This window comes from Rattus norvegicus, chromosome 8 (assembly GCF_036323735.1).
Source record: "Rattus norvegicus strain BN/NHsdMcwi chromosome 8, GRCr8, whole genome shotgun sequence".
Classification (NCBI taxonomy): Eukaryota; Metazoa; Chordata; class Mammalia; order Rodentia; family Muridae; genus Rattus; species Rattus norvegicus.
In genome coordinates this window covers 112,179,331-112,206,230 of record NC_086026.1, presented here as the reverse complement: position 1 = coordinate 112,206,230, position 26,900 = coordinate 112,179,331, and the positions used below count along the sequence as shown (strand labels likewise).

Below are 26,900 nucleotides of genomic sequence, written 5' to 3'. Positions count from 1 at the left end.
TCACAAATGCTCTCCTAAATGGCACTAATGGAGTTTTACAGGGATATAATGAGAACATGAAACAGGGTGACCTAACTCACTGTGGGACAGCCAAAAATCCTTCCCTAGAGGGATAATGCTAATGCTAACTCCTAAGGGGTCAGAAGAACTTATCGGGGCAGAGGGCTAGGAGAGTGGTGGGGAGAATGTTCTGGAGACAGGGAATAGCATGCACAGTAGGTCTGCACCCAGTGATGATAGAGACTGACCGTGGTGAGTGACTGTGTCGAGGCAGAGAACTTGGCAGCCTGAAACAACTTCCTCACATGGGGGCAGCGGCTTCTTCCTGTTGGTGTTCTCTCTCTGACTGTCTTCTCTGTCTCTGTCTCTCTGTGTCTTTGTCTCTGTCTCTGTCTCTCTCTCAATATATATATATGTGTGTGTGTGTGTGTGTGTGTGTGTGTGTGTGTGTGTGTGTACCACCAGCTTTGCCCGTGTTTGGTTGAACCATAATTTTGTCATCTGTCCCCTGTGCTTAGACCAAGGTTGTAGAGAGCTGCGACGTGCCGCGCCTCAAAGATGGCGCTGGTTTCCGCCTTCCACCCTCCCAACGGTGAGCGCTCCTTGCAGTAAACAAGTCCTTATTTGGCTATGTTTGCCTGGCCTGCTAGCTTCCGCATAGTTACAGCCTATCTACATGACCCACGTGGCTTGCTAGGACTGGCCAGTGCTAGCTATTTAAGTGTGGTGCAGGGCGTTCCCCAAAGAGAGAGAGTCAGAAGAGAGAGAGGTCAGAGAGAGAGAGAGAGAGAGAGAGAGAGAGTCAGAAGAGTTAGAGGTCAGAAGATTGTATCAAGGTTCCTGAGTAAAACTGCTTGAAGAAGATCTCCTGTGGTCGTGTCTTCCTTGCTGGTCGAGGTTGGGCGCGGCACGCGGTGGTGTTATTTTCGATTGTTCACTGTTATAAACAATGCTGTAATGAACACCCTGGAATAGGCAGCCTCTATACTTTCTCTAGCTATGAAAGTTTGCTAGGGCTAAAGAGAAGGCACCATGCTTACTAACCACTGACAGAGGACCTGAGTTCTGCTCTTAGCACCTACACCTACATCAGGCTGTTCATAAAAATCTCTCTCTCCAGTTCTGAGACATCTGACCCCTTCTGATCTGGTCTTCTAGGGTACCCATTCATACATAATAAACAATAAAAGAAATCTTTAAATAGAAGGAAAGAAGGTTTGCTCAGAACAGCCTGTTGTGGTCTCTTCACTCTCCAGACGTGTGTCTTTTACTGTCTCTAGGCTTTCAAAGTCCCCTAAGTCACCTCATTCTCTATCTGTTCAATTCCCTCAAGGTTTTAGTCACCTTTTGCTGGGACCATGATAAAATCGCCATTAATAGAGTCTCTGTGAGATGATGGGAATTTAGTCTTCCAAAAAGCACTCAGGTCTCACCCAAGAGTAGGCACAGCTGGCCCTGGCTTGAGGGGGCCATTCCCAGTCAACGTTTTGCCTTGTTGGCTCTGCTCATCTGAATCCTTGGAGGAGAAGGCAGAGGCCAATTCTTTTTTTTTTTTTTTGGTTCTTTTTTTTTTTTTTTTTTTTTTTCCCGGAGCTGGGGACCGAACCCAGGGCCTTGCGCTTCCTAGGTAAGCGCTCTGCCACTGAGCTAAATCCCCAGCCCCGGCAGAGGCCAATTCTTAAAGCACACCGATAAGCAGAGCAGTTACACATTCCTGGTGGACTCACTGCCCAGCTTGGGGAAGGCTGGCTCGGAAGACACAGGGCCTAGAGTACTGAAACCAGAACCCAGAGAATTCACATTGTACAGGAACAGAATCTCGGGGTCCACTCTAGAGCTGGCAGGCAGGGCTTTGGCCCCAGCTGTCTCTGGCCTTCTTCTGTGTCACTGTCTCTGTGTTGTAACTGCAATATTACTATGAGAATCAAAGGGCAGCTTGAAATGATGGGGACAAAGGGTAGAGAGGCAGAGTGGCTTTCCTTGTCCTTAAGGGAGATGACGGGAAACTTTTTACCCACTTGCCCAAAATAAACAGTCTTGTGTATCCAGTGGAAGATGAAGGGGAGCCCTTCCAGCTGCTCCGTGGTATGCCAGATGCTTTGTGGGAGGTCTTATGTAACCCAGGCTGGCATCAAACTTGCTACATAGCTGAAAATGACCTTGAACTTACCTTCCTACCTTTGCTTACCTTCCGGGGCTGAGATCATAGACTCGTGCCACCATACCAAGTTTAGATTGGAACGTTATCAATAAAAGGTAGCTGCAAGAGAGTCTACTAGACTTTCTTCTAGAATAATGGTAGAAAGAAATAGTATAGTAGTAATAATGACAACATCTCCATGCTCTATCCCACACGTCATGCTAAGGGATCTTCATATATTCTCCCACTGGCCCCTCCAGGAAGGCTCCAGAATTTAGATTAGTCATCCAACTTATCAGAGGGGCTCAGGGAGACTGTCTTGCTATCATAACCTTTTAAAAATTCCATTTATTTATTGTGTATGTATGTGAGAAGTTTAAGAAGCCCTGGCCTGGAGGGATTCACTGCTCTCCTGTAGCCTCAGTTCCCATGTCTATCAACTGGAAGCAAGAAAAGTCAAGTTGTAGGGTTGTATCCCAGCAGAGCACCCAGCACAGCACCTAGCAGACAGATAGGCTTGAGAAGTACCCAACTAGGTTGAGTCCTCTTGCTTCTCCATGCTGCAGCCTCTCCTAAGCTGCTTTCTGGGCCCAGTGACAATACCCAGTGGTGTTGTGAAACACGTTTCCCAGCCCCAATGCACCAGACGCCAAACAATCAAACTCTGGTCTGTCTGCAACACCTGGGTTTTTCCCAAATTTTTTCCAGTAGACTCTAGGTCCCAGCATACGGGCTGGCCGTGGTGACCTACTTGTCAAGAATGAGTATGGCTGTCTGCTTCTGGTGTTGAGTCAGGACCCAGGAGTTCTGGGGTTATTCCTGTCTAACCTGACCCTGCCTTGCCTGGTGCTCCCTGCAGCTGGTAGAGAGGGAATGAGCTTCCTCGCTGCCTGCTCCTTCAGAGCCGTGTTGGGGGTACTTCTTGGACTGATACATGGACTTCATCTCACCCACATGCTTGCCACTCACTGGAGATGCTGGCGTTTGCTCAGAGCACACATGAATCTGTAGTTTCGGGGCTTGTGTGCATGTCTGTTGTAGATGTAGATGCAGGTTCATAAGAACATGTGTGTCATATGTGTGAGGGCTAGAGAGATGTCTATGATATAGAGTATGGCTTCCCTTGCAAAGGATCCTGGTTTGGTTGCAAGTAACCACATGGAAACTCGCGGCTGTCTCCATTTATAAGGGCTGACCCCACGACCACCACCACCACCACCACCCTTCTTCTGTGCTACACATAGATACGTGAAAACAAGACACACCCATAAGATTTGCTTTAAAAAGAATATGTATGTGCACGTGTCACCCAAGGGGCGTGAGGTCTGGGGTTCAACCCTAAATGACACCAAAGGAGCATCAGGGTCCACTCCTGTAGTCCCAGCACTTCAGAGGTGGAGGTGAGAAAGTCAAAAGTTCAAGGTCGCATCCTTGGTAACATAGCTAATTCGAGGCTGGCCCCAGAGGCAACCCACCCCCTCCCTGATCCTTGATTTCAGAGGTTCTGTTTCCAGAGAGGCAGGGCAAGGAGCTTGACGCCGCCTGAGAATTACAGGATGTTCTCAGGAGCCCGTTTGCCTGACAACCTGATACCTTTATCTTAATCTGAATTTGGGACCTTAGCACCAGAAGATAAACCTGAGAAAGAGCATTTGTACCCACCCCGCTTCTGGCCCGAATCTAGAGGGATTGATCCCAGGGCTGGCAGAGCCAGGGAGAAGTGGCTCCAGGCAAGAGCAGCTTTCTTAGGGGTGGAGGGACCTGCTGTTCCCACGGCTCTACTGGTTTAGGCTCATATGGCTGTCAGTGCCTGGGCTTGACTCAGGGGCCAGCCATCCTGTGTGGCCAGTTCTGGGCTCACACACCCACAGCTGCCTGTTCATGCACTCCTATGGCTCAGCCCAGGCCCTGGGGCTCAGCTTCTCCTCCTCTGACCTGGAGGACTCCGCCCACAAAGTCCCTGTCATCCTCTCATCTCTAGGGAATGATGGGGGTCTGGTCAATGGGGTGGGACTTTGGACTTCTGGTCAAAATATCCCCAGGGACTACCGTCTGGATCTTGCTTGGGGCCACACGTGACTGTCACGTAGACAGGGAACATGCCTCTGCTGTGTCATCTCACCTGAGGCTCCTTCTCAAGCCAGCAGAGCCCTAAAGAATGTCCCCCTGACAAGAGGTCCCTCAGCCCTGGAATGCAGCTCTTTCCTGTCTCCAGCTCATGTGGGACCACAAAAGAATCGAGGAGGAAGACAATGGATACTGCTAGCGATATTCATGGGGAAAGCGTCCTAGGCACAGAAATGACATGTGAGATGCTCGGAGCGGAACTGCCAAGTGTTATTTAGATGCTGCATGTGTAGGGATTTGATGCCTGATCAAATCTGGAGCCAGAGAAACAGATGTGGGACAGTTCCTGTCTAGACTATTCACACAGCACTTCTGAGCAATCCTGAGCTTGGCTTCGGGAGGGCATACAACAATCGAACAGACAGTTGGGACATAAAGTGTTCGGAAGCAGAATTCACTTTACATTGACTGTTTGGCCTCAGTAAACATCTGTTATTGAATGAATGAATGAATGAATGAATGAATGAATGAATGAATGAAAAAGTGAGTGAGTGGTGGGAGGAAAAAAGGCAGAGACACCACAGCCACTTTAGAGACACAGGATGGAGGAAAGAGAAGTCAGCCACACAAAAGCAGAGGGCTCACCCCTTAGGGAGGAAGGCTCTTGTGCTGTGCAAATGTGAGGATCTGAGTTTGGATTCCTAGACCAGATGAAAAGAGTTGGGCATGGGCATGGTGAGCTTGCAACATCAGTTTTGTGGAGTGCAGAGACAGGAGGACTGATGGATCAGCCTAGCTCTAGGTTCCATGAGGTACCCTGTCTCAAGGGAATGAGACATTGATAAAGCAAGAAACACAATATCCTCCTCTGGCCTCATCACAGGGGCATGTGCACCTGTACACGCGTGCATGCACGCACACGCACGCGCTCACACATACACACACACACACACAAATACACTGCACACACTTACACATAAAAATGAAGGTCTCCATGGTTCTCAGGGCAAGCTTTGGTAGTCGCTTGTACAGCTGCTGCTATGCCATAGAGAGGCTCGCATGCTTGCTGCTGATGCAATCTGTTGTGGAGATTACCACAGTACACTATATTGAGCAAGCAGAAGCTGCAGAGGAGGGTCTGGACAGGGACCTCGCAGCTAGAAAGTCATTGTCATGGGCCAGACAGATCCAAGAAGGGTCAGTCCTGACAGAGAAATGACCATGAGGTTGCCTAATATACCTGGAATGTGTCCTTAGGTAGGAACATTTGGACTTGCAAAAGACACCTATCTGAGGACAGATTATGACACTGGCCATGCTCTAAATCCAAAACTGGCAGACCATCAGAATAGAGGAGCATGGTGTCCCCTCAACAGTGTAGTGGCTACAGTCAGATAGGCCCCATCCTGCTGCTGCTTCTGAGGACCGGAGGTTTGCTTTGCGGCACAAAGGAGGCCCAAGACATAGGTCAGACATAAATTCAGATCTTGCTAGGCTGGTTCATCTGTCTGGACTTCCAGACTGCTAGTGCCATAGACCTCAACTTACTCCATCTCCAGTTCCAAGCCCCACTAAAAGAGACAAAGGTAAGCATTAACCATGGGCATTTCCTAAAACCCTCTTTGGGTAGGCACGATGCCCAGTGCTCCTAAGTAGAGTTAACGTGACGTTAATAATGAAGCCTTAACAGGTCCCTTAAAAAACAAAAATATGGGGCTGGGGATTTAGCTCAGTGGTAGAGCGCTTACCTAGGAAGAACAAGGCCCTGGGTTCGGTCCCCAGCTCCGAAAAAAAGAACCAAAAAAAACCCAAAAAAACCCCAAAAATATAACAGACTCAACTTTGGCATCATTTTTCTTACAAATTTAATTAAGTAAGATTCAGACTTTTCTTAAAAAAAAACAAAAAAGGCAACTCTCTGTAGAGCCAATACTCACTGGCCCATTTGGGAAGAACTCATACCCCATACTTGGGATTCATGACGGGAGGGTCTAGTGGTAGAGGGCTCCAGCTTAGAGCAAACAGTGACCTTTGCAGCTGGGTGGAAGTGGGTTCCATTGCTCCTAGGTCCAGGATGTAGGGAGGAATCCTGTCAGCTATAGAAAGTTCAAGAAGTTATCCTGGGAGCTAACAGGCCACGTGGAAAGTAGATCAGCTGACCGGTGCTTGACCAGTGGCTTAAAGTAAATTCTGAGATGTAAGTGTGCACTTCAAAATGGGGGATTCATGGTGTATGAAGTTACCCATTTCCAAAGGATGCTGTAGTGCTCTGCCTGGGTTAGACCCGGACATAGTTGACCCATAGCCTCATGGCTGCCATGAGGTCTCTGGACTTGCTCCAGCTGGCTTGGTCACCCACCAAGGCCTATGAAGACACTAAGTGTTCGTTAGATCCTCACTTGGGCTAAGAGACAAGGTGGCGGCTCTAAAAACAAGTTTCCTGTCCAGCTGGGGTTCCCTGGGACCCATGGGGAGGCTTTGGCTATCTGTCGGTTTGGTTCGTATCTGTTTACTGTCGCTACTTTGGCCCATTGTTAGGACGCTCTTTGAGCTTGGCACATTCTTGTGCTAAGGGAGAGTTAATAATTAACCAGAAGGTGAGAGAGAGGAGAGAAGCCAAGCCAGTAGCTCATATACAGCTCCTGGATCAGTATGCTTCACCACCACCCCATCCCCACTCCCCCCCACACACCCTGAGCCACATAGCCAGGCCTATTTAGTCATCCTAGATGGGGGCTCAGATTAGGTTGTCCCCTCTGACCAACTTGGTTTCTAAAGGGCCTAGCAGAACCACCCAGGCCCCACCCCTTTGCAGGTGTCCAGACACCTGAGGCAAATACCTTTCTCCTCAGAGCCTTTCCAACTCACCACCACCAGCTGCTGCTTGTTTCCAGGGCTCAGTTAGGGAGGATTGCAGAATGAGTTGAATAACCTGTTTAGTTTCTTCTCTGAGAAGACTTACAAGGGAGTCAGAGGGTCATGGAGGAGCATAAAAACAGAAAATATTGCTGCCCCTGCACCTTCCTCTGGGGGACACATACATGTCCCCCACACATTGGGATTCATTTTTTCCTTCTTTCAGTCTACAGGAAATATAAAGGGAACTCTTAATAGTCACAGAGAAGGGAGACAGCAAAGTCCATAGTCACTTGCTATGAGGATGGCTAGAGAAGTCTTTGTGTGTTCTGAATTCTGCTCATCTGTTCAATTCCATTCCTATGACAAGCAGGTTGGGCAAAAGACACCCTCTTTAGAACACCAACTTGGTCATTCCAAGATGGCTGGTGAGTGCCCACACTGGCCCTGAAGGCTCTTCACCCATGGTCACAGGTTCGCTTGCTGTCATGGGCCTTTATGGCCCATCTGGTGGTCTGCTGCCTCCTGGTTATCCTTACGCCCACCTGCATTCTGATTGGATTCAATGCCAAGATTAAGGGGGTGCTGGAGAAATACTTTTGTGAACCTTGGGAAGAGTGGTTATGGTATCACAAAAGGTGGCTGAAAACAGGTGCCCAAGAACTTGTCACTCTCTGACCTACTGTGCACGGGTCCGGTTGGAGGGTCCACATGGTATCCTTTAACAAGGTTGTGTGCACTGAACGAGAGAGTAGAGTGGGTAATGTGTTGGCACCTTTGTACAGCAACCCAAATCACAATTGATTACCCTTGTTACCCTCAGATGATCTGTGTCACCGCAGGCAGAGTGTGGAGGCAAGGGCAGCCATGTCATTTAAACTATCCTTAATATCATTTCACATGATCTCTGGTTGGAAGTGGCACATATCTTGGAGGAAGCAGACGTGGGTGACCCCCTCAGAACCTTTCCCCTCTTTCTTCATCCTTGTAGATAACCAGGCCTGGAGTTGGAGGTGGTGGCACTCACCTGGAAATCCACCATTACGGAGGCCATGGTGGGAGAAACTATAGTTGGAAGGTAACTTAGATTCAAACCTAGACAGTGTCTCAACCAATAAACAAACAGATAAACATCTCCGTATAAGCTTTTTTTTTTATTAAAATACTGTCATACCCAGTGGAATGCTTCGGCAATCCTGGTACAGAGTGGCGTGACAAAACAGCCATGTTTGCACCTTAAATATTCATGATAACTTAAACACACAGACACACGTCATGGTCTTTGGCAGAAAACGTTCACAGCACAAAAAAAATATTTTAAAAGAAATACCAAATATTAATCCAAAATATATTAAGTTGTTTTTTTTCTTTCACGATATTTTTTGTTTTTCCCTCCTTTTTTTTTGTTTTTTTTTTAAACTTTTATCTTTGTAAACAACGCACATGAACCAGATGTATTTCTCAGCTTTACACAGGGGAAAAGGGGAATTAAAAAAATACGCAATTGCCCAGCAAATGCAAATGTTTAAAAAGGAAACACGGAGAACCATGGGAATGGAACAACAGACAGAACTTCAAACAATGAGAGAAAAAACGAACAAAACAACAAGAGAAAACACAACAGATCTGCAATCCACCAATCGCTTTTTCAGCTGAATGGGGGTTACTTTAAGACCAGAAGTTAAAGTCACTGCTGCTGGTAGGCTGCCTAATTCCGAGTAGCTGGCCCTGCTTCAGGGCTGGGGCACCAAAGCTCGAGGAGCCAGCCTCTTGGGTGCCATTCTGTGATGGGGGCACCTAGTGGGGACTTTTCTTTAAGTTCACCGATTACTTTTAACAGCATAGCTCCCTCTCCCAGTCCCTGCTGGTGGGAACGAACACGTTTATGAGAACAACGTCTCCAGTTTCTTCAAAGAGAACCTGGGGCTGGGTATGACAGATATCCGCTTGTTGTGGCTCATCGCATCTGGCTCAGTTTATAACCAAACTGACAGGATGTCCCAGGGGTAGGAGCGGTGGAGCCGTTCACAACAAAGGCTGGTGACAAGAATCCCACGGGCATTGAACACAGGGGTTTAAAACAGAGGAAAGGCAACCAGTATCAAAAAAACACCGCCAAGAACTGGAGGCAGAGGGACATCTGGTAGACCTGTCAAATGTTTCAAGAACTGTGGCAAGCAGGGGCAGGCAGCACAGCTCTGGAAGGAGACTCTGAACCAGCATGCTTAGTCTTCTGTTCCCAAGGAAAGAGAATTATATACAAAACACACTGTTCTGCGGGCCTCTCAAATGGCCTCTAACCTACTCCAAGCAAGGGGACATGCTGGTGGCTCCCGAAAGGCTCACACTCCCAATGGTTCCCCAAAAGATTCAAGTCTTAGTGATCTGAAGAAGGCAGTGAGGGACTGAGAGCAGTTAGGGCTGGCTGGGGCCATGCTTAGCCACAGAACACCATGGTTTGGCCTGATTATCCCTGCAGACCATTTGGCTGGTGTCCAGCCATTCTTGGGAATCAGAATCCAGTCTCCTTTCCCTTCATGCCCAAATACAAACTGGCAGGACGGAGGGGGCTCAGCCCCTTCCTGCTCCAGCAACAGACCTCTTCCTTCCTCATTGTCGTGGGAGAAATATAGGTCAAAAAAAAGCAGTCTTCTGGGGGTGCAGCCTTTTCTGGCTCCCCTGGAGTGCTCCTCTCTGAGCTCCTGCACCAAACCATTGCTGGTTGGAGGAAGTGAGGTGCAGCATTTGAAGACAATTGCTGGAATGCCATGGGGGAGCCAGGCTTCAGGGTCCCCAAGGCCTCCTTCCTTCAGATCAGTATTTCCACCATGTCTGACAGATCCTGGACTCTGGTTGCAGCTATAGAGTCTGGAGAAAGAACACAAGACTGCACTGTGAGTACTATCCACTGATTCTCTTCAGCTCCCAACACAGGATCTTTCCACAGACCCCCTTCCCTTCCCTAAGCTGCCTTGGTCCTCGGATTCCTCTTCTAAGCACAAGGCTCCTCCCTCCCCTCAGCTGAGGAAGCATGCCTGTGTTTAGACTCTGAACTAGCTGGAGTGATCGGTGGAGGGGTGCCCCCAGGGTTAGAAGCTGGCTGCAGCATTCCTATCATCCCTGTGGTTTTTCTGAGATCATGGGGGCACACGCAGGCAGCTATGCAAGAGCGAATGTGAAATCAGAGTAGAAAGAGAAAAGGTTTCCTCTAAAGTTTCTCCTTTCTGGGCTCTTCCAAAGAGCTTCCCAACCCAAGATCACTATCAGGCCAAGTTCCTTCATCTTAGATATTTGTACTGGCAGGAGGATGTGAGGGCAACTGGGGAGGAGTACAGTGCCTTCTGTTGAGCTGCTTCCTTTCTGAAATGGCTCAACGGCTGTCTCCCATTGAGACAACTTCTGACACCCAACTGTGGGGCTTCCCATGGTGGATGAGTTTGAGGAAAACGGGCCCACGTGTCCCAGTTCACACCTCTACCATGTCCTCAACCCCCATCTAATAAAGTGGGGTTACTTACCCAGAGAGGTTGTCCTCTGGCTACCGTTGCACCCCAGGAGGCTGTCGGGTTCTGAGGCCAAGCAGGCAGAGGTGCTGTCTGCAGGGCCATCAGTTTGGGTGCTCCCGTCTCTGCTGCCATGTTTGGTGTGGGCAGGGAGAGGAGGTGTGGCCGGGGGCTCTTCTGCTGGTCCACGGTCTGTAAGAAAGAATGGACACTGATGGATACTGCTTGAGGTAGGAGACAAGGTCTTGATGAAGGACACCCCAAGCAAACCCTGTGGACTGGGTAGCTCTTAATTTTCAAGATGTCTAATGGATAGAAAATGGGAATAGGTGGGGTCACATTAGGCATTGATGCTTGTGGCTGAAATCTAGAATTTCTTAGTATTCACTCAGGAACCGTAGAACCTTGACTAGATCTATTAGCAAGCAGCTGGCGGTCTAGCATCCACTCTACTAACAGGAGGTTTCAGGGTCATGAGAGCCAAAGAATAAGCCAGGTCCCCTAAAAGAGGGGTCAGGAAGCCCTGGTCTCAGTGGGTGTGTATTCTGAGAAAGAGTCTGGTAATATGCATTCCAAACTTTGTACACCTTTCCACCCCACTGCAAGCCTCTTCATACCTACTGTCTGTCGGGCAGGTGCATCAGTTTGTCGCTCGCTGGTTGAGAACCCTTGCCAGCCCTGAGTCCCCACTGCAGCTGCAAAGATGGACGGCACCGACTTGGCGGGCCGTAGGGTGCCCTGGGTAGCCTTGCCAGGGTCTTTCCTGGAACGCTGTTGAAGGACCTTGATCACTGCGTCTTTCTCTAGGATCTGGGCATGGAGCACCTTCAACCTGTCACATGGGAGGAGGTCACACTGTCAGACCCACAGGCTCAGCTCCTCCATCCCACCCACCTCACGGAAGTTGGAAAGAAACCCAGACATCCCTCCCCGAGGCAGGCAGGGCCTCTTGGCCTTGTAAGATCCCTTACAGAGGAGTAGTGGCCAGAGCTTGGGAGGTACCCACCCAACTCAAGCCTGCGCATATCAGGGATTCACTCAGGGAAGCAATTGTTTATAATTTCTGGAATGCCAAACATATTGAGCTGCTATGGGTGGGGCCTGTTTACCAGGGACAAAGGACTGGGCAGAAAGACTGGATAGCACCAGTCTACCCTGACTACAGATACCCCTGCCCGACCCTACGGTACCTGCTCTCCATCTCCTGGTGCCTGTGGTTGCCTGCCAGCAGGCCTTCGTTGAAACTGCTGCTGGGCGAGGGCTGGGGGGAGTGTCTGATGAGAGTGGTGTCTCGCTGGGCAGCCGCAGTGGCAGCCGCATCCATGGCAAACTGCCTCATGGCCCGTTCCTCCAAATACTTTTGTTCCCACTTGGTCATGTCCGCCTCTAGAGCCAGTATCTGTTCCTCCTTCTCCCGAAGCTGTTCTGACAGTCGCAGGGCACTGAGCTCCGTGGACCCAGTGTGGCTACCGCCACCACCTGTGAGGGTGCCTGTCTGCCTCTGCAGAGCAAGGAATAGCATGGTCAAGGGTCAAGGCTGGCGTGCGGGGAACTTCGTTCCTCAGACTTACACGAAGACTCTCACAGATGCATCCTTTTGTTCGGCCATGCACAGCACACACAGCCCTTCTACTCCCACCCAGAGATACAGGGAATAACAAACATCCTCACATCCCCTCCTTTATCCTGGTGGTCAGGAGCACAGGGGCACGGATGACTGAAAAAAGCAATTCTCTGATGGGAGTTGGAATGTGAGTGGCATTCACGGTGGGACGACTAAGCGTTGGTCCCCCTACTTCTATGACAGGATAGGGTGTGGAGACAGAGCTCTATCTGGTTTGTAAACACAAGAGATGTTTATGTCCAAGCACGGACTCAGAGCTCAGACACCTTCCTTCCTATTTTGGGAAGATGGATCAGAGCGGTCCAGTCTTCGACAGGAACGTTATTACTGACTGGTACTAAGGTACCAAATTTCTTAAGTGCCACGGTAGGGCTCGTGGCCGATCCTTCGCTATACAAGCAGCTAAGGGGGACATGGAACAATCATCTTTCCAAGGGGACAAACCTAGAGATCGGGGAGCCCTTAGATTCTGCCCTGCGCCACCAGCGGCACCGGTCTCCCGCGCTTACCTGCTGCGCGCGCAAGGCTTTGAGTTCCTGCTCCAGGCGCGTGCGCAGACGCAGCTCCAGCTGCTCCCGCTTTTCACAAGCAGCCTGCAACTGTCCCAGCGCCTGCTGCAGCCGCTCCACCTTCTCCACGTAGGCCTGCTTCTTGCGTAGCTCCTCCTCCGCTCGAGCGGCGCGGCTCTGCGCGTTGCCCAGAGCCTGCTCCAGCAGTTCAGCCCGTCGCCTCTGGTCCTCGATGGCACCACGCAGCAGCGCCATCTCCCGCTCCAGCTTCTCTTGCTCCTGTTGCTGCTCATAGCCTGTCGGGGGGAGACGTTAAAGAGGAGTGGGTCAGTGATGGTGGCCACCTTTACCCACTTGTGGGCTCTGTACTGAAGCTGCCCCTCTCTCTCTCACACGCTCTTGACACTCCAGCGAGTTACGTATTACGCTTCAGAGAGATGCAGATTAAGGTAAGAGTAAATGGGAGAGCCTGACCCTGTGACCTTGCTGGAACAACCAACCTAAAGTGGCCTTTCAGCTGCTCCAATTGTGCCAGGCATGGCCATCACCAAAGCATATTTTCCTTAAGCTTCGTGATAACCAGACGGCCCAGGCAGAAACTGTGCCAACCTTTTATAGATTAGGGTACTGTAGCAAGGTCATTCGATCAGGAAGGGCACTTTTGACCTTATCACATTTAATCTAGGTAGAATTTGAGGCTCCTGATTAATAAAAGAAACATGGGAACCACATGCCTCCAGCAATATGGCATACAGTCCTTCTTGCCAAAATGGACTCTTAAGTGCAGCCTGCAGACTAGCATCCCTTTCAGAAACCCATGGTCTGTGGACCCACATGCAGGCCCACAAGGGAATTCAAACCTTGCAGCGCAATGAACAGGATGCTAGCCCAAAGACTTGTGTCCAAGATTTTAGCTATCCCTGAGCACTTTGCTAACTGACTGGAGAAGCCCCACTAAGAGAGCCTCTCCACCTAGCGAGCCAAGGCAAGAACACAGACGCTTTAAGCCCACCCTCCGCCTGGAAGCACTCGCCCTTTGGGAGTCTTGGGTGAGTTGACCAAGACTGGCAGCCTATTTCCCTGGAGAGCTCACTGTAGGGGACAGGGTTGTAGAACAAAACATCAGTGAGATTTTCTGCTATAGTGGATTGTTCTACATTATCCAAAAAACGGTAACTAACAAGGCCACCTTGAGCTACTGATCTCTTGAAATGTGGCTGGGAAGACAGCAGAAACTTAACTTTCTTTGGGCTGTGCGTGGCTAGGCCACGGTCCTAGTATGCAGAGGCCTCCCATCACCAACTCCTTAAACAGCATGGAAGGAGAACTTGGGGCAATCCGGGCCATCTCCTTTGCCCTTCCGAAGGCTGCAGCCAGCCTGGACTGGCCTCACTCTGGTGTGGAGGGAAATGATGGGGCTATTCCATGATACTTTAAAGCAACTGTTCATACTCCATTGGCTTGCCAACTGGTGAGTGGGGTGGTGGGAAGAAGCCCCTCGGGGTCTGAATAATATCCAGCCTCACTCCAGCCCTAGCAGTACTAGGAAGTAGATACTTCCGTACCGCGTGCCAGCCCAACGTAACGCCTGTGCAAAGCAGGCAGGACCAGTAGTCAGGCCTCAGCCAGCTCCTGAAGGCCCAACAGGCTATGCAGGCAGAGCTGGGGGCTGCTGCTATGACTCGTTAAAGGGTGAGCCAGTGGCTTATGGGGGGGATTCTGTACCCTCCAGAAATAAGGGTCAACCTCAGCCATTTCGGAATGGCAGTTACATAACAAAAAAACGACAACAACAAAAACCTGTGAATGCTAGGGTTTTTCTTAGTTCCTAGGGGCTGTGGATCCGGTTTTGTTGTTATTGTTGTGTTTCCAGATGCCTTGTACAATCTCTAAGACACCATGGTTGCCAGTGGGAGGCTGAGTCTACTTAGCAGGCTCCCCACATTCAGGTCCCAGCCTCTCTTTGTGCTCATGCTCTCTCCTCCCAAAGCTAGGCAGGGCGCCACCAGGGCGAAGGGCGCCACTGTCAGGCGCGCAGGGAGGGGGATGCGAGGGGAGGGAACGGAGGGGGACGGGCTGGGAGCGGAACAGCCCAGCGGCTCTGGAATGCCAGGCATCCAGGTCACCGCGGCTGCAGAGATTAATGGCTCCAGCAAGAAGCCAAGAACAGCCTGGCGCTAGCTCGCTCCCCGGGGAGCGGAAACGCCTCCCGGCTGCTTCTGCCCCCCTCCCCCTCTGCAGGCTTCCAGAAACCCTCCCTAAGACTTCCTTTCTTTGCCACTGGGTCCAAAATCCACCCCTCCCACCAAAGCACCCCTAACTTCCCAGTCTTCTGCAGACTCCCAAGGGCAAACCCTTAGGCGACACACCTCTTTCCCCTTCACCTCTGTTCTAGAGACCTTTAACCACCCCGTTTTGAAAGGTAGTAGTGGATAGCCTAGGTCTTGCCCAATCTGAGCCCATTTCCTGCCAAACTTACAAATACTCTTAAGTCCCTGAAGGAAGAGGGTGAGGGGGCGGCTGCCATCCAGAAGCCCCCCTCTCTAGAGTCTTCACCTCTTTAAACACTTCAAAGTACTCTCATAAGTATCCTTCCTTTTTACCTACAAGTCTGCCATTTCCCCTCAGTGTCTGAGACCTCCTCCTGCGGCCTCCATGCTTCGGCTGGTCCCAGAAAATCTGGGGTCACTAGGGCCTTCCTAATCTCAAACCTCCAGCTCAAGAACACTTTTCCCCTGTACCTGTTAAGCTCATCTCACCTCCCTGCCATTTTCTGGATGAATTCCTACCCTGTGCTGGCCAGGTGCTTAGCTCAGCTCAACTAATGAAGCTCCCGGGATGCCTGGAAAGATATACTTATTATATATATAAGAGTTCACTGTAGCTGTCTTCAGACAACATCAGGAGAAGGCATCCAGATCTCATTACAGATGGTTGTAAACCACCGTGTGGTTGCTGGGAATTGAACTCAGGACCTCTGGAAGAGCAGTCAGTGGCTCTTAACCACTGAGCCATCTCTCCAGCCCGGACCTCATTATTTTAAAGAGAAACTTTATGAATGCCTCCTTTAGACCGGAGCTGTTGACCAAACCCATTTGCGGCTACCCTAAGGACGCTCTGCCAGCTCAACCATCCCCTGTAGCTTCTTGTGTCCCCAGCCTTTCTGTTGCCTGGAATTGCTAGGAAACTCTGAAGAACCAGCACTGTCCTCCATTTAACTATAGCCAGGACTGTCATGGCCTCCCTACAGAAGGGACTAATGCTGTACTGAGAGTCCCTACTGTGTGGCTCAGCCAGTTACTGTTCCCTAGTCCCCATCCAACTTTGGAAACCACCCCTTCCCACAGCAGCCATTCAGCAAAACTGTTCCTGAAGTACCACTCTGCCAGGAAGCGGGTTAAACCTCAAGGGGAAGGGAGTGGTCGTGGCAGTGGGGTCACGTCATAGTGGCCTCATGGCCTGTACACCCACCCAGGTTTCTCAAATGGTCCCCTACTCACTCTGAGCAAGCAGTTTAGCCACCATGTCCTGACTGCCCGCCTGGGCTTCCTGGGTCTTGCTTGCCAGGTGGCGGTTTGCGGACTCCAATCTCTCTGTTTCAAATAAGGAGAAAAGAGGTTTTTAACACCCAGGGATGCTGTTAGCCTGGACTTTAATCTTGGCCCTAACTGTATGCTCACACCCTCTAAGCTGGGGAGATGGGATTATAAGGAAGTCCCAGCTCAGATCAGAGCCCAATGATGAGGGCTAATGTAGGCCTCAATAGTGTAGAATTGAATTTCCTCCCTAAAACAGAGCCCCGCCCCAAAGTCTGACAGATGATGTCCTCCCAACGTCCCCAACCCATGAGCCCAGTTCTCACCTCTAAGGTCTCGGTTAAAGTCCTGTAACCGTCTCATTTCACTGTCCATCTTGTTCCTCATGGTCTTCTCCAGGGCCTCACGCTTGGACGAGGTCCTCATCAGGCTCTCATGGGCCTCTGAGAGCCGCTGGATTTCATTTTCCAGCTGTAAGAGAAAGACAATAAATTCACTGTCAGGAAGGGTCCCAGGGAGGGAGGCCAGTGGATCTAGTGAGATTACCACAGGACTGCAGCCTCTTAGGTAGGCCAGACTACTGCCTGGACCCTGGGCTAGATGTTCTTCAAGGGTGGTATGGTACCTCCAGCCTGCCCCGTGCCTAGTGTTTACCAAGGACCAGGGATGAGGATATAGGTGGTTCAGCCTATTCAGAATGCTGTAGATAGATGGTAAGTGGAAGGCCTGAGGCTATTGCTAAAGTTGAGCCTTAGTACACAATTGGCTAGGCTTCCCCCGAGGAAGTGGGGGTGCCAGACCCCAGCCTGAGCTGCCTCTGCCCAGAGCATGTGGCTGCCCCTCCCACTTGGAAGCCACAGGTCTTCCACGTGCTCCTAGCTGGCTTGCTTTGCCAACACGTTGCTTTTTCTTCTCCCTAAGAGGAGGGGCTTTCTCTTTGGCCAGAGCTGGCCTGGAACAGACTGGCTGTTGTGTGGGTGCACAAAGGGCTCTCTGTGGGAGGTGTCCACAGGGGGGGCTGTGCAGGGCGAGGGTACAAGTGTGCAGTGAGCTAGTGAATGAGTTCTTTCTAACCACCACTGGCCAGCAACTGCTCATGCAACAGGGCAGGCCTCTTGGCTGTTCCTCAGCTGTCTGGAGTCAGCTTGGGGTGTGTGTGTGTGTGTGTGTGTGTGTGTGTGTGTGTGTGTGTGTGCATGTGCTGCAGAAGGCAGCCTGATAGGCTTCCCTGCTCCTCTGCCTCCCTCTGCACTGCCCACACAGGAGTGCCTTCGGGAGTCCCCACCTTTTCTATGCAGCTGGCCTTCTCTGAAGTGCTCTCCAGCTCTCTCTGCAACCGCTCATTGTCCCTCTGCAGCCTGGCGTTCTCCCTCAGCACGCTCTCCATCTGGGCCAGGTGGGCACTGCCCGAAGTGGCCTGGGCACCGGGTGGTCCCTCCAGGGCAGGTGGACTGAAGGAACTTGGGGGACCATGGCCTAGAGCGGCTGGATGGAGGGGTGGGGAGTGCTCCTGGGGTTGCTGCAGGTACTGGTACTGTTGCTGCTGGAGGAAAACCGGTGGTACCTGTGCCTGCAGGATCCTGGAAGAGAAGAGGTGATCGGAGCTCAGAGATGGACACACAGACAGACACACACTCACTGGCTATTATTGCCGATGATTGAGCCTCCCCGGCTTTAGGGAGCTACTATAGGGAGAGCCTGTGCCACAAGGTTATGTGCCTAAGATTCGAAGAGTTAGAGAGTGGGACCCGTGTGCAGGGTGCTGCATCCTGACGTTCGTTCTGTTCACAGCTGCCTTAGGGATCAGCCCAAGCCATCCTAGTTGTCCCAAGCAAATACAGCTTAAACATTATCTTTAAAAACGCACCCTTGACCTTTTGAATTGATAGAAGGTTCTTTGGGGATGGGAGCCACACAAAATCCCAGGTATGGGGTGTGGGGGTAAAGGGATTCGGGCAGGTAAGCCAAGTCAGCTAAAGCAGCACACCTGAGTTTTCCCCTCTCTGTTTCAGGGTCCTGCTACCCCCAACTACTAAAACTCTTTTCAAAGACCCCCCAGCTAAGGTGACAGCAGAGAATCAGAAGAGCTCAGTCTCACAAACGGGGACAGATTTCAGCTCCCGCTGCTGCTAGGCCTTCAGCAAACCAGTGCTGTGTCTGCCAAGTGTCACCTGTGTCTGCTAAATCACGAGGAGCCACAGAAGCTGGGCTTGACACCAGTGACAGCAGGTTCGCCCATGACTGTCTAGACTCCATCTCTGTAGGTGAGCAACTCAGTTTATGAAGAACAAGGGGCCACCTCTGGATTAGCTCAACAGCGGAGCTCAGGACTGCGTTCTACCGGCCCTTGGCCATGAGTGTAACACATCCTCATGCTCTAATAGAGAACAGAGTGAGGCACAGGTAGTCACAGGGCCTTTCTGGGGCCTTGTAACCCTAAGAGTCACAACCGCCTTCTCAGTTATACTAAGAATTTTCCAGAAGCCTCTTGGAAGTTGGATTTCACTTCTGGGCCAACCCCCCCCAACCCCCCCCCACCCCCCCCAACTCCCAGTGTTCAAAAATCGTCCCTGTAGCCTATGGCTCCCCTGTTCTTTGAGCCCCTGACTCAGTCCCTAACAAATAAATACTCCTCATCTGGTGAGCCAAGGAAAAAGCCTGCATGTGCTTTTTCCTACCAGCTCCAGGGAGAGCAGGGTAGAGAGCGCCACTGGCCTGGCTAAACTCTCCCTTGCTGCCAAGTGTGGTCACTCTCAGGGTGGCCTCAGAAAACTGTTGTCCCCCTCCACCCTTCCCTGCCCCCCACAGGCCAGGCAGACACAACTGACATTCTTCAAGAATGATTTAGCCCCAGAGAAGAATAGCGACTCCTTTCCGTTGTTCACACTCACTCCTGGTTCTTCATTTCCCACTGCCCTCCTCCCTGTCTTTTTGTTCTCCTGCAAACAGCCCACTTCCTTGCCTGGATATTATCTTTTCCTGGCAGGGTTCAAGAGGGCTGGTCCAAAAGAAGAAACTCTTCCTGACCGGCCCTGAGGTGGGAGGCGAGGTGGGGATCCAGGAGGCTGGAGTAAACCCACGAGGGCCCAGGGCCACCACTCTCTTCAATTGGTGGGAAAACCAATTGGTGGGAAATAGAGGGACCAAATGAGGACTCAGCAAGGGCAAAGTGAGCCAGACACTGACCTTGAACCCAGAGGATCTCCAGGTTAGGTTCCCTGGAGCCCCACCTCACCCCACCTCCAGGGAGATACAGCAGCAGTGCCTGTTTCTCTGGAAAAGGCGCAGGGGCCAGCTAAGATGACTAAGGTGGCCCCTCATTTCTAGGAACCTGGACTCCGGCAGTGATCTAGCTTCCTGCTTGCTCTCGTTGGTCTCCCACCTCTATGACCCATTCTCTAAGGCTGATATTGATATCTCTTATAAGAGTTGATCAGCACGCACACACACACACACACACACACACACACCCAAGACTTCACATTCAGTCAAGCCAAGTCACTACCCTGGGTTAACAGCATTCTGAGCCTCCACCAAAAAACAAACAAACAAACAAACAAACCAAAACCACTCACTCACCTAGGCCCACAATGACAAGCACAAGGGACACCCTAATAAGTAATTAACTGGCAGACAAGGCAGAACTGTACAGAAGTGGCTTAGCGAGCCACCTAGTTCTTTCAGCCTCATTAGCAACACATCCCAATGACTGACGACAACAACCAAAAATGCCCACTTTTTCTTAAAAACCTTCCAGAAGTTCCACCTTTGGCCTACTTAACTCGGAGCAGTTTGGTAAGGGTTCCCATTGTCTTTAATTAGTCCTTTCTTTAAAAGAAAAAAAAACTCTCACCTTTGAACCCCCCTTCACATCCCCTGGGACCCTCCCCTCCTTATTTGAATGCTATAGACAATGCCATCTATATTCTGAGTTAAAACAATGATGTCAGTTTCTTTTTGTTTTAGACAGTCTTGCTACTTAGCCCAGGATGGTGGTCAACTTGTGATCTTCCTGCCTCACCTAAATATTTCAGGCATGTGCTTCCATAACTGGATCAGCTAAGTCCTCCCATCCCTCCAGCCACCAGCCCTCCCTTCTCAAGACAAAAGAGAGTAGATTGGGGTTGGGGATTTAGCTCAGTGGTAGAGCGCTTACCTAGGAAGCGCAAGGCCCTGGGTTCGGTCCCCAGCTCCGAAGGAAAAAAAAAAAAGAGAGTAGATTTACATCAGACAGCCCCAGGAGCTGATGGGGGTGCCCTGGGATCGGGATCATGACATGAAAGTTGAGATCCTCGACATGTATGATATTGGGGTTCTCCTCCTGGGACACTGAACTAGAAGAAACCCAAGGTTACCTGACTTCAGCATGCTGGAAGTGTGGGCTGCTTCTCGGACGGTATCTTGGGTCATTGACAGCCGCAGTCTCCTGAGCCATTACAGCGTGTGGGTACTGAGGTGGTGGCCCACGGGGCTCCGGGCCCTCAGCTGGGGGTCCTCGGGGCTGGGGACCTTGCTGGCTGCGGGCCAGCTGAGGGAAACTGTGGGAAGAGCTCATGTGGCTGGGGACCCGGGCACCATTTCTTTCCAGGGACAGCTGCAGAAGTCGTTCACTCAAGGAGCGCACATGGCCGTGCCTCAACTCTCGAAGAGCCTCATCCTGACGTCGGCTGCCTCCTGAGGCCCCTCTAGGATCCCGGTCCCCACCATGCAGCCGGGAGCCTGCCTGCTGCGCTGCATAGTACTGCGAATGGGCTTTGGCTTCCTCATAGGTGGGCAGCTCTTCTCCCTTGCTGGGCTGTGGGCAGAGTCGGTACAGCCTGTTCTCTGCCAGGTGGGTCTCTCCACCCTGATGCTCCTGGCCCTGGGGCTCCTGCCTGGTGGCCTGCTGTAGCACCTGACTGTCCTCGGGTGCTCCGATCTCCAGGGAGGCCTGGGGGCTCCCTGTGCCCCCAGCTCCAGCCCCACCCCGCAGGGCCTGCTGCTGGATGGCCAACAGAGTGCGAGTCTCTGTCAGGTTGCCGTAGCGCAGCTGCTCCTGGATGAGGCGGTGCAGGACTGTCCCTGAGGAGTCTTCCAGTGTCCTCATGCTTCTCTGGCTTGCACACACCTGCCTAGACAATGGCCAGCAGGCACCTGGTCTCAGAGCACCTAACAGACAGAAAGAATAGCAGTCAGTGGAAGCACATACAAAGGAGGGAGGGGCACTTGCCAAAACACTCTGGATGAAGGAGAAGGTGAGATAGTTGGGTGGTTTTACACAGGCCCAGATCCAAGTGCCAATATGGCCATCAATTGATTAAGTTTAGTTACTGAGCTTCTGATCTTAGTCTGCCGTGTGTGTGTGTGTGTGTGTGTGTGTGTGTGTGTGTGTGTGTGCCTCTTGGGAGTTGAAATGTAAGAGGTAGAACGCCTGGCATGCTATAAATCCTTGGCAAATGCTTACCATTCTAAGGACATGTATGGAGACCACAGAAATACAACAGAAAACCTGAAGGTTATCTAATAATCACACTCGCCTACAATCAGCCACTACCCCCAAACGCTCTCACGAGTGACCCCAGGACAGGTGTCCATCAAATTCAACCACTTAAGCAGTAGGACCTCAGTTTACTCGCAGAGTGGCCAAAGACAGAATGTAGCCCAGTAGAAAGAAGCCCTAAGCAAATGACTCCATTGACTGTTTCGAATGAGGAGGCTTGAGCCACCATAGTCCACCACCCTCCACTGGCTTCTCTTCCAGGAGTCGGACCCTGGGCTGCAGATAAAATAAATCCTTGTCACAGATGACCTTCGCAGTCACTCTGCAAGGTGAGCAGCCTGAGAAGCTGCATGTGAACTGGTGAGGCAGAGGTGTGACTGCAGTAATTGAGCCAGCAAAATATTGATCCTCCTCCTCCTTTCTTCACACACACACACATACAAACTTAGAAAAGCCTCTACTTGTACCCTAGAGGTACACAGGGGATGACCCTCTGTATCTCTGTTGATATTAGTAACGACCACCTATGCCAGTTGATGGGGTAATGAGGTGAGGGGGAAGACGAAGGAAGGGCTCGTGGGGATGTGGCCCCTTTCTCTTCCGTGCTATCCCCAGTGTGCAGCCCCACTTTGGGAATGATGTGTTGGCAGAGCCCTGAATGGTATGTTGGTAATGAGCCCCGAGGGCACCCAAGCCGGCAACTAATACCCCCACCCCCACCCCAGCTGCACCCTACAATGTGTAAGACTTGAGACTGTTCGCACGCAGCTTTTTCTACGCGGCATTTCCTACGTTAATCACTGTCTGGGCTGACTCCCGCTAAGGAGGATCCGGGAGCGGCTAGAAGGAATGCAAAGCCTTCCCGACAGATTCCAGGCGCGCCAACTATGAGCCAGGCTCCCCGGGAGCACGGAACATTTCCGAGGCCTCTCATCACACACACGTCCCAATCTAATCCCCTAGATGCACAATCTTTCAAATTCTTAGGGTTGAGCAATTTCTAAAAATCAGCTTCCTTACTCGGACGTTGTACCTGGGCTGCTCTGGAACACTGCACTCGGAAAACCAGCTACCTTTCTAAGCAAACATGCTTCTCTGGCCTTGGCTCGGGCTCCCTCCAGCAAAAAGAACCAACGCTAGTCTCTAAGTCAGCCAGACCAGGGTTCCCGCGTTTCCCACCTCCACCGAGGTGGACCACTAGCACTGGTGGTTGCCCGAGTGCCCCGGGCAAGCAAAACCCACACCCGCGAGAGGTCTTTAAGCATCGCGGGTCCGCCTCTCTCCCTAACCCTCTTTGTTTTCCAAATACTTCAGCGCTGACGTCACCGGACTGGACAGCAGGCTGCATTCTTTCTAAGTGAGAGCCAGTTCGTGGCTCCGGAGAGGATTTTCCAAGGAAGACAAAGAGGAATTCTTGATCTAGCTGACGGTAAAAGCCACCTGTATCCCCAATCTAGACAAAGCAATCACGGTGACCCCGTATTCGGCGAGATATGCCTACAGCAGCTATTCACTTGCCCCGTACGAGACGCACACTCCCAAACACTGATCCTCTGTCCTTCCTCCAGCCCCAGTGGGTCGGAGAATCGTGTCCTCACCCCCACAAAAGCGCGAGCAGCCTAGGCTAGACAGACACCCAGGATCAATCCTCGAAAGGGTGCACAGTGTCCCCTCCCCGGGGAGGCTCCTCCACTCCAGCTCCGATCTCCAGAAAGAGTCGGGCTGATCGCGGTGTCCGGGTGCCGCTGGGAAGCGTCCCCGCAGGCTTCGCGCACTACCCGGAGCGCCAGGCGCCTTGCTTACCGCTGCGGCCCGCGGCTGCCGGCGCACGCAGACCGGGTTCGGCTTAGGTACGGTCGGCAACGGAGGTGCGCACTCGTCGGTGGCGCCGACGATCTGCTTGCTCGCGCCCCAGTGCGCAGCCTCTAGGTCAGCCCGCGCTGGAGGCGGCTGCTATGCCAGGAATGTGAGAGTTTCAGGTTCCCCCTCGGGATCAAAGCGAACCACAAATAACCTCTCAGCGCGCCGCCCTCCTCCGCTCTCCGCCTCCCCCCGCCTCCTGGCCCAGCCCCCGCCTTCCTCCGGGGAGGCGGCGCTGCGGCCGGCGGCTGGGCTGGCCTCAGCCTTGTCCCCTTGTGCCACCCTGGGCTCTGGGGCCGTACGGCATTCCCTGCCTTCTGCCTTGCTGTCCTAGCTGTTGGGGGTGTCTTAACCAACTGGTCCCAAGATCGCCCCACCACTGTCCGCACCCGGTTCTCACCCGTCATCCTTACATGCACCGAGGGACGACTTCCAGGGATAAGCCTCGAACGCCCGGTGGTGGCTGCAAGAGGGGTCTGTGGCTTTTTGGAGATGGCGGGAGGACTGCAAAGCACTTTACATCCGCCCAGCTTGGGCCGTGTTGCAGGCGAACCAACCGATGCTTCGGCCCGCAGCTGCCCAGCCTCTTTCCTAACCCCTACTATTTCACCCCCCAGCGGCAAACTTTGAATTGCACTTTTATTGTTTACAAACACCTTCGCCAGCTCTTTTAGATCCCGCCTCTACAGGAAGTGTGTGAATCTGGGTTGAAAATCTGGTGGATTTAACCCACTACCCAAATGAATCAGCCACTCACTGGGCACTCTCTCTAACTTCTCCCCAGCTCCGTTCAGCTTTAAGTCAAGCACAAGGCGGGTCACCACTTGCTCTTTACTCGGCCATAAGATTCTAGTCACTCTCCAACCGTGCTCTCATTATCTCTGTAATAAATAAGAAACCAAGGCTCAGAGAGTTTAATAACTTACCTAGGGTCACACAGAGAATAGCTGATGAAGCCAGGACTCTTTTCTTGGTCTTCGGAATCCGGGTACCCTAGCCTGATAAGGCGGGCCCAGAGAGTCTCTGCTTCCACCTACCTGTCCCCAGTTCCAATCTTTTCCAATTTGTCTACACCTAGCCAGCCCTCTTTGTCTTCCCCTTCTCTGGCTTCTGGTGTTCTACTTTAGTGTGGAATGGACTCCTCTGTCTGTCATTTCTGACTCCCCTCCTCCTCCCTCCTCTGGTTAGAGCTCCCGGTCGGCATGCATTCCTTCCTCAATCCCATTCACCTAGAATCGGCCTAGATTTCTGCCGTGGGCTGGCCAGGTCCTCCCCTCCTTTCCTCAGCACAGCGATCTCAATTCCCAACTTTGCTGGAGTAGACCAAGGATGGGAAACCTTTCAAACTCAATAGCCAGGGATGTGACTAGTTTTGCATAAAGCTTTCCTTTAAGAGTGTGTGTGTGTGTGTGTGTGTGTGTGTGTGTGTGTGTGGCGGGGATTCCTTAGGAGTTAACCACCCTTGCTGCCTTTACAAAGGATGTGCCTACGGGTCCCAGCACCCACCTGGTGGTTCACAAGCATCTGTAACTCCAGTTCCAGGCTATCTGATAGGCAGTTCTGAATTATGCTGGTACCAGGCACCCACGTGGTTGTCGATCACACATGCAAGCAAAGTATAGCATACCTATAAGATGAAGTAAATAAAAGTCTAAAACCAAAAGAAAATGTGTGTATGTTTTACTTGAAATCCAAACATTGCATTTTAGATCCTGATTGTGTCTGAGACTGATGAGGAAACAAATGTGCCAAGCTGAAGGCTACCTTTCAAAGACAAACTGCCTCGCACACTATTGTCCCCACTAGCTGCGGTAGGTGGGAACCTTATGACAAAGACTAGAGAAGAGGTTCCCAGGTGTCCTCACTTCATGGGCAGCATTCTTGGAAACCCTTGGTGGAGACACCTAGGAGAGAGACTAGGTACGGGCACATAGGCTCTGAGTTACAAAATCAGGGGAAAGGCCGTATGGCGCAGTCCTGGGGTTTACCAGTGCTTGAAGGGACACCTAACAAGATGTTTGACAAACAAGCATTCCTGAGATAGTTGAAGAAAGGGGCCAGTTTAAGGCAGCTAGAACCCAAAGGTTCATTTCGGGGGTGGGCAAGGCTGCTTCAGACCAAGACTCAAAGGGACAGAGTGAGGAGAGGGAGTCTCAAATACAATTTATACACATTTTTTCCCTCCTCTTTACAAGAAGGATAAAGGGTGGGGCCTCTCAGGCAGGGTCAGGCCTGGGGCCTTAATAGAATCTGCCTGAGCTGGCAGCCACACCTGGCTCTGCAGGGTGCTGGAGAACGTGGCCTCATCTCAGACATGCCAGGGGAAGATATGAACAGGTGGGCCCCGGGGTGGCCAGCGAGCTTCACTGAGAACAGGAGAAAAGAGACTCAAGTAGGGAGGTGTGCGGGTGTGGGGGGGTGGGTGCTTCCTAACTCAGTCTCTCTCCCTGATCCTCCCCACCCCCTGCAGGTAATGATTCTTCCCAGATGACTCTGGGACTGGCTGGGTTTGGAATCTTGCCCGGGGAACGCTGCAAAGCTGACCCAATTCTCAGAGAAAGCCATTGCTTTGGAGAGCTCAGCTCACAGGGGTGTGGCTGCATCAGAGGTGTGTTCTGGGCTTAGCAAATTGTTCAAATACCCATACCCTCCTCCTGATTAGGCAGCTGTACCTCCCAGCCCCCTGCTGGAATGTGAGGGCAGGTTCTCTGCAGCCCCCCCCCCCTGCCTTGAGTTACCAAGAAGAGGTCTTCTTTACTTCCCAAATGGTTGATTGGGGGAGGAGGGCCTCTGGGCTCCGGTGGCAACATCAAAGGAAACCAGCTAGTTGTGAAATTCTCCTTCCCAGCTTCCCTTGACACTCCACTTGACAGGTTATGGGAACAGGAAGCCTACTAGAATCCAGGGCCAGAAACAAACCACTAGAAGAGCTAAGGTAAGTGACAAGTGGCGTGGAGATGAAGATACCAACCCTTCTTTGTTCCAATGGTGGGAGAGCCAAGCAAGAGCCTCCTGTGTTTTTCCACACACCCTCTGCTCATCCTCACGGCCCCTACCACTACTTTTAGATTATATCTCCCAAGCCCAGCCTTCCATCACTGTGACCTCCCCCTTTTCTTCCCAGGCCTCAGACCAGCAGCCTCATATAGGGCTGCTGGGAAGGGGCTGTGTCCTCTGGGTTAAATCTTTAAAAGATGGAGCATTTGTGTATTAAGGAACCACGCCTGTGAGGTCTGGAGAGACTTTCCTAAAACCAAAGGAGCCGGACTTCCCAGGCTGCGCGTGTAGTCCTTGAGCCTCTGGCCGTCCTCTGTGGGTCTTCAATC

General features: G+C 51.6%; 1 protein-coding gene across 3 annotated transcripts; it reads right to left on the bottom strand.

Moving 5' to 3' along the window:
* Positions 1-8,198: 8,198 nt before the first annotated feature.
* Positions 8,199-24,171, bottom strand: Amotl2 (angiomotin like 2). 3 transcript variants are annotated; one of them, XM_006243680.5, is made up of 10 exons: positions 23,975-24,171; positions 20,591-21,383; positions 17,521-17,815; positions 16,562-16,706; positions 16,200-16,292; positions 12,700-12,995; positions 11,757-12,067; positions 11,184-11,398; positions 10,582-10,758; positions 8,199-9,931 (listed from the first exon to the last, which is right to left on the bottom strand). In XM_006243680.5, exons 1-10 carry the CDS (start codon positions 23,979-23,981, stop codon positions 9,873-9,875), a joined length of 2,391 nt encoding a protein of 796 aa, XP_006243742.1. In that variant the 5' UTR covers positions 23,982-24,171; the 3' UTR covers positions 8,199-9,872. The 3 variants fall into 3 exon arrangements, with proteins under 3 accessions (XP_006243742.1, XP_038938030.1, NP_113905.1); XM_039082102.2 differs by lacking the exon at positions 23,975-24,171 and adding an exon at positions 22,748-23,408; NM_031717.1 differs by lacking the exon at positions 23,975-24,171 and adding an exon at positions 23,518-23,605 and having other exon boundaries at positions 8,204-9,931.
* Positions 24,172-26,900: the final 2,729 nt, after the last annotated feature.

What these genes read in the sequence shown, in the direction of transcription:
- Amotl2 (XM_006243680.5), bottom strand. An exon ending in TTCCAGCATGCTGAAGTCAG is followed by an intron (nt 17,816 to 20,590) that starts GTAACCTTGGGT and finishes CTTCTCTTCCAG; the next exon opens with GATCCTGCAGGCACAGGTAC. An exon ending in CTTTAACCGAGACCTTAGAG is followed by an intron (nt 16,293 to 16,561) that starts GTGAGAACTGGG and finishes TATTTGAAACAG; the next exon opens with AGAGATTGGAGTCCGCAAAC.